At 37.8% G+C, this 6,090-nt stretch overlaps 2 protein-coding genes across 3 annotated transcripts; one reads left to right on the top strand and one right to left on the bottom strand.

Annotated features, from left to right (window-relative positions):
- LOC105160234 lies at positions 228 to 2,306 on the bottom strand. 2 transcript variants are annotated; one of them, XM_011077521.2, is made up of 2 exons: positions 2,066 to 2,306; positions 228 to 773 (listed from the first exon to the last, which is right to left on the bottom strand). In XM_011077521.2, exons 1-2 carry the CDS (start codon positions 2,155 to 2,157, stop codon positions 509 to 511), a joined length of 357 nt encoding a protein of 118 aa, XP_011075823.1. In that variant the 5' UTR covers positions 2,158 to 2,306; the 3' UTR covers positions 228 to 508. The 2 variants fall into 2 exon arrangements, with proteins under 2 accessions (XP_011075823.1, XP_011075821.1); XM_011077519.2 differs by having other exon boundaries at positions 228 to 776; positions 2,066 to 2,304.
- Positions 3,375 to 5,579, top strand: LOC105160233. The gene is made up of 6 exons (XM_011077518.2): positions 3,375 to 3,776; positions 3,867 to 4,085; positions 4,165 to 4,331; positions 4,819 to 4,900; positions 4,986 to 5,054; positions 5,302 to 5,579. The coding sequence occupies exons 1-6, from the start codon at positions 3,687 to 3,689 to the stop codon at positions 5,467 to 5,469; spliced, it is 795 nt and encodes a 264-aa protein (XP_011075820.1). The 5' UTR covers positions 3,375 to 3,686; the 3' UTR covers positions 5,470 to 5,579.

Genomic DNA, 6,090 nt, shown 5'->3' with positions numbered 1-6,090 from the left:
ATGATTATATTTTGGATCAGGATGGATGCTGATAGTTTTCATTTTTTGGACTGGGATGTGATATCAACAGATGTTACTGACGTAATCAATCATGCATAAGAAACTCCCTACCTAGCATTTTTAATTCCTTCAACTTAAAATAAAAAATACTTCCAATTCTTAGAGGAAAAACAGTTAGAAAGTTGTAAAAAGAAGTGGTATAAGAAGCAAGACATCTCAAGGATAAGAAGACAGATGATAAAGGTTGTCCCCAAGGACACAAGAAAGAAGAAAAATAACAAAATGTATCCGTACATCATATGCAAGGCATCCAACCACATCATCATTTAACAAAGCAACTTCTTCCCCCCTCACAAAACTTACATATGATCATTAATTAATAATAATGATGATTGTTATTCTACTCCTCTAACTCTTTATTTATATCATAAAGACACCACACCACACTTATTTATAGAAATTAGGGGGGGCACAGAGTGGATGTAGCTCTCTCTCTCTCTCTCAAGAGTCAAGGCTCAACTGGTGGCTTGTCCAAGTCCTCCAGAGGGCGGAAGAAGGCTTTCTCCTCCAGCACCGACTCCGCCCTACCACTATCACTACCATTAGCATGCACGCTTGCACCAGGCTTATCTTCACTTGCAGGACCGAACACCCCGGTCTGCGGGTGAGGAGCCCAGTACTCCTCAGGCTGTGCTGGGATTACATGGTCCGGGACCACAGTTGGGTTGATGTTGTCCTCCGGGTTCTTGTCGTAGGCGGAAACGTGTACACTCCTGCTGCATATGCGGATCATTGTATATATTAGTATGACTAATAACTTCAACACAAGATTTACAGATATTTGTAAAACAAAAAACAAGCTAAAGGGCCAAGACATAATTGTACATACCCAGCCTATGGTCTGATTAAACAAGATATTTCCTGCTTTTTGGATATTTACGCATACACACGCTAGAAACATCAACATTATTTACATAAAGTCAGTCATTTTTAACATAAATGGCATTACATAAACTATCGTTATTTTTTACTGTCAAGGACAATTTGAAGATATGGTGTCTGTAACTGGCACAAGAAAGATATATTGTCATGCGTCCGAGTGAGCTATTCGTCACATGATAAAAAATACACGCCTACACCAACACCAACACCAAAACCAACAAAATAGAGAAGCCAAGCCCAGGCAAGGCATACGTATACGTTGAGTGTGACATGCTTTTCCAAGTTGCTTGATGGGGGTCCCAACACACGCACACCAAACTTGCCTTTCTACTATCTCCAGTTCATCTAATTCTTGCTTATCATCTAATTTGCCCAATTGCTATTTTGTTGCCTCCCCAACATCTCTTGCTCTCTCTCTCTCTCTCTCTGTTTAGTGTGTATCAAAAGCAAACCCACCTACTACACTATTACTGATTTGTAGCACCCATAATTATCAAATTAACATGAATTGAAAACAAAGTTAGTTGGAAAATTAGATGCCCTAATGAAAATAGTAACAAATTATCAGCACTTGCTCCATCCAAAAGAATCTCCCAAATTGGGAGATGAGTATTTACAAGTGAAACGTCAATACCAAGAAATAAAGAGCTCAAAATTTCAGCAGCAACTGTTGGGATAGAAAAAGAAAAGAACAATTAGAATGAAGAATGACAGATATCGAGGATGAGGGAAAATTATTAGATCGACCATCAAACAAAAATATAATTCCCTGGACCACTCTACAAATACCCACAAAAAATCTCCCAAGTTAAGGCAATTCTTTGTTTTGGGATGGGAGGAGGGGGTGTTTGAGCAGAAACGAGTAATGATGATCAAAACCCCAGAAATGTGAAAAAACTAGAGCTTTAATCTGAAAAGCTGCAGTTGTTGGTTGAGTCAAAAAATGGTTAAATACAGCTTTTCCATCACAAAAAAACAAGATGGAAAACAGAAGAAAAGATTGGTATTCGTCCCTTAAAGAAGTCCAACTACTGTTAATGGTGTAGAACAAAGGTTGTAGGGAGGTAGGCAGGGATGTGTATTTTGTAGCAGCAGTGAGAGTAGAAATAGAGATAGATAATACCTGCTGAGAAGAAGAGGACGAGAGCGGATCTGCCCAACTAATCGTTTGCCCAAGCTCGCGAGACCACGACTCTGCGAATTAGCAGCTGCCATACAAATAATAATAAGTAATAGAATCTGGGCTTGTTTGGATTGGAGAAGAGAGTTGAGAGAGAAAGAATGCAAAAGTGTTGGGAGAGAGAGAGGGAAAAAGCAGGCAGGCCTCGTGGCGTGTGGTGTGGTGTGTAATAATATATCAGTAATAATGTACTCTACTCTACTGGACTACTACTCTACTACTGCTCAAGGAATGAAAGGTTGAGGGTGGGACCCATTTTAGGGTGAGGGAGATGGGGAATTTTGTGCTGTTTAGATTTGTGTCTTTTCATTTCTTGAAACATGATAAATCACATTTAATATATATTTTTATATTTTATCTACATATTTTTTAAATTTTTATATATAATATATATATAAATAATATAAAATCGACATAATTTGATAATAAATAATAATTTTTATTTTTAAAAAATACAATATTAAACATAAAATATTTATATATAAAAATATATATAATTATATATGATTTGATAATGAATAACGATTGTTTTTCTCTCAAATCCCAATATCAAACATATACTACTTATTTTAAAATATTTTAAATTACCACAAAACACAAATCCAAACATATCATCTATTTTCAACACGCACGTATTTATCTCTATTTTTTTTTATTTTAAAAAACAAAAAAAAAAAAACACTCAAACTACAAATCCAAACTATAAAAGTCTCTCTAGAGTCGGTGCGTGTTTGAAATCCCAAACCCAAAGCTGTCTCCCTTTTTGGCTTCCGTTACCTGATCTCGTACTACGGACTGCTCACTTCCGTCATAGTTAACGGAGGACTGAGTTTGTTTTTTGGCTCGTTATTAAGCTCAACATGTGAGACAAATATATAAATTAATTATTAATTAATTTAATTAAAATAATATTGTATTATCTAAATAACTAAACAATTATTATATAAAATAATATTTTGTTATTAATAAATATATATAATATTTTAATCAAATAACTATTATATTGATATTATTTTATTATATTAATAATGTCAAAAAAGGTACTTTCGTAGTCAAAACGCGTGTGGTTCAATTTCTGTACGGGAGTATTTTTTTAAACTTTATTTTATATCACAGGAGTAATCGATAATTTAATTTTCATAAAGAATTTTTTGAATATTTCTATTATTATTATAGTGTGAGTGGACTAGCGATTGCAGGAGAGGAGGAGCAGATTAGTGTGTTTTTGGGGTGTGAAAGAAAAGGAGTTGACTTATGAGTTAGTGGTTAGGTTGGGGTGGATATGAGAGTTTTGATGAATAGATGCATCATCATCCACATTTTTAAACCCTAATTACATAATTAATGGTGAACAAATCCTCCCAATTTCATTCTTGAATAATCGCTCACTCCCAATCCCAATTCCAGGGTGGATAATAAATATTACTAGTATTGAGGACCAATCATTATGTGTTTGTCATTCTTGTGGTGGTCATTGTGGTTGCGGCTCTGCCTCTCCTAACTCATCCTCAAATCCAATATTTGAGCCTTGTTCACACACACACAACTCCCATCAGCTACAGCTATGGCTATGGCTGCCCCATCCTCTTCCTGCACACCTGCTGCCTTCACCAGAAACCTCCCCAATTCTAATTGCCTAACTCCTCAGTTTCAGGTATCTCTCTACAACCCTTTTTCTTTAATTTCTTTTCACTAATCCATTTTCATTCTCTCTGCTTCATCTTTTGTCCATCATCATTAATAGAAAACCAGCTTCCAAGGGCTGTCGCTTCAAGATGCCAAAAGGGTTGCCTTCACTTCTTTGGTTGCTGAGATCAGTATCACCAGTGTTCCAAGTGTACCAAAAAGGGGTCTTCAGATCACAGCCAGAACTGCTGGTGCTGCAAAGAATATTGAGGTTGAAGTTGACAAGCCATTGGGCTTGACTTTGGGCCAAAAGCAAGGGGGTGGAGTTGTCATCACTGTAACTATTATACCACTATCTACTCTCTCACATACATTCTTATTCTTCTTCATCTTGAGAGTTTGAAATCTTGATTCAGGCTGTGGAAAGTGGCGGGAATGCTGCAAGAGCAGGGCTCAAGGCTGGGGACCAGGTACTCTACACCAGCAGTTTCTTTGGTGATGAACTTTGGCCAGCTGATAAGCTTGGCTTCACAAAAACTGCCATCCAGGCCAAGCCAGATTCTGTCTACTTTGTTGTTAGCAGGTCCATTTCTTGCATCTTAGACCCTTTTTTATATTTTTTGTCTTAAAGTTTCCAATCTTGATGCCATTAGCATTTTGTTTTTCCTGTCTTTGCTTTCACCTGTAGGAGTTAGGACATGGTTTAATGGTGATTGCACATGGATGTATGGTGTTAGCACTTGGAATATCTTTTTGGATGACAATAAGCTACATAGAACCGTTAACTTAATATCCAAAACATCCCAACCTAAGAGCACTTTCTGGTGATCAACACAAAACTTAACTCTAACTGCTGATGAGGACTATATCTCATTATTCTCCCGAAGATGGAGGCAGGCTCAGTAAAAAATAATGCTCATACAAGTATTCATCTGTGGACCAGAATGCTGTACATTTTAGCATAAATCCAACACCTACTAGACTTGGTTTTTTTTATCTTTTAGTTGAGCTTATTTAACGAATGCATAGAAATGAAAGGCTACTTGTATTCCGGTAAAAACTCAATGCAGAGGCGCAGAAGTGGATGTCAAAAAGCTACCCAAGCGTCCGGCTCCCCCTGCCTTTGGAAGAAAATTAACTGATGCGCAAAAGGCAAGGCCTGCTACTGTTTTACTGCTCGTTCTTTTGTGTATTCTATTTTTCTCCTCGATTCTCAGGGGGTTAAAACATTTTTCAGGCCCGTGCTACTCACATATGCCTTGATTGTGGATACATATACACCCTGCAGAAACCTTTTGATGAGCAAGTAAGATTATTTGGTCGCCTCAGCTACAAGTTTGATTGAATTTTACATATGAAAACTCCATCTCGTTTACTTTGATATATATATCCACTGGCAGCAAGTTGAAAAATGCCTTGATCATCACAGTTTCTCATGCTCTGAGATCTCCCAGTTTCTCATGCACATTCAATCTAGAAAGCATAAAACACACCAAGGTTGTCCTTGTTGTTAATATATATTTCTAACAAGCATTGTTGTTTATTTGTGGCAGGGGGATGAGTATGCGTGCCCGCAATGTAGAGCTCCAAAGAAGAGATTTGCAAAATATGATGTTAACACAGGGAAGGCCATTGGGGGAGGATTGCCCATTGGAGTCATCATTGGGCTTTTGGTTGGGGTTGGTGGAGTTGGAGCTTTGTTAGTTTATGGGCTTCAGTAGTAAAATCTTGTATATTCAGATTTGGGAGTTGGATGCAGATTTTTGGTATAAATTCACATATGTTGCCCAGATTTCAGTAAATTATAATATTTGAGGGATTGTTTGAACAAGGGTTTTCATTGAATAATGAAGAAAAAGGGCTAGTGTTATCATTTCCATACAAGTTTTTACATGATTTTGATGGGTATACACATGTTACCCTGCAGAAAAGACTAGATTAACCTTCATTAAGGGTATTTTAGTCATTACGCGATCAGGATCCGCGTGTTTTGTAGCGGGCGGGTCGCGGAGAACCCGACCCGGATCGCACAGACTGGCCGAAGACCCGGACAATGATAGCCGTTCGATCGGAACACACGCCGATAAGATACGGCCACGTGGCCCAGTACTTAACGTACAACTGTGTTCTATAAATAGACCCTGATACGCCATAAATGAGGTAACTGTTATGCATTAATTGAGATCTAACTTTGAGATCACATACATTTCACTCGATCAACCTAACTTGAGTGTCGGAGGGTCATTGTCGGGGACGTGCCCGACGAGCTCACGGTTCGTGTTTTATTCTCAGGGGATCCAAAATCTGTTTCGGAAGAATTAATCGACCCGCAGGGAGATTGT

This window comes from Sesamum indicum, linkage group LG4 (genome assembly GCF_000512975.1).
Source record: "Sesamum indicum cultivar Zhongzhi No. 13 linkage group LG4, S_indicum_v1.0, whole genome shotgun sequence".
In the NCBI taxonomy this organism is placed as follows: domain Eukaryota; kingdom Viridiplantae; phylum Streptophyta; class Magnoliopsida; order Lamiales; family Pedaliaceae; genus Sesamum; species Sesamum indicum.
The sequence above is the reverse complement of the archived record's forward strand: the minus strand, read 5'-3'. Positions and strand labels throughout refer to the sequence as shown.

What these genes read in the sequence shown, in the direction of transcription:
- LOC105160234 (XM_011077519.2), bottom strand. Translation starts at nt 2,157, where the DNA reads ATGGCAGCTGCTAATTCGCAGAGTCGTGGTCTCGCGAGCTTGGGCAAA. An exon ending in CGTCCTCTTCTTCTCAGCAG is followed by an intron (nt 777 to 2,065) that starts GTATTATCTATC and finishes CCGCATATGCAG; the next exon opens with CAGGAGTGTACACGTTTCCG.
- LOC105160233 (XM_011077518.2), top strand. Translation starts at nt 3,687, where the DNA reads ATGGCTATGGCTGCCCCATCCTCTTCCTGCACACCTGCTGCCTTCACC. An exon ending in GCCTAACTCCTCAGTTTCAG is followed by an intron (nt 3,777 to 3,866) that starts GTATCTCTCTAC and finishes CATCATTAATAG; the next exon opens with AAAACCAGCTTCCAAGGGCT. An exon ending in GTCTACTTTGTTGTTAGCAG is followed by an intron (nt 4,332 to 4,818) that starts GTCCATTTCTTG and finishes AACTCAATGCAG; the next exon opens with AGGCGCAGAAGTGGATGTCA.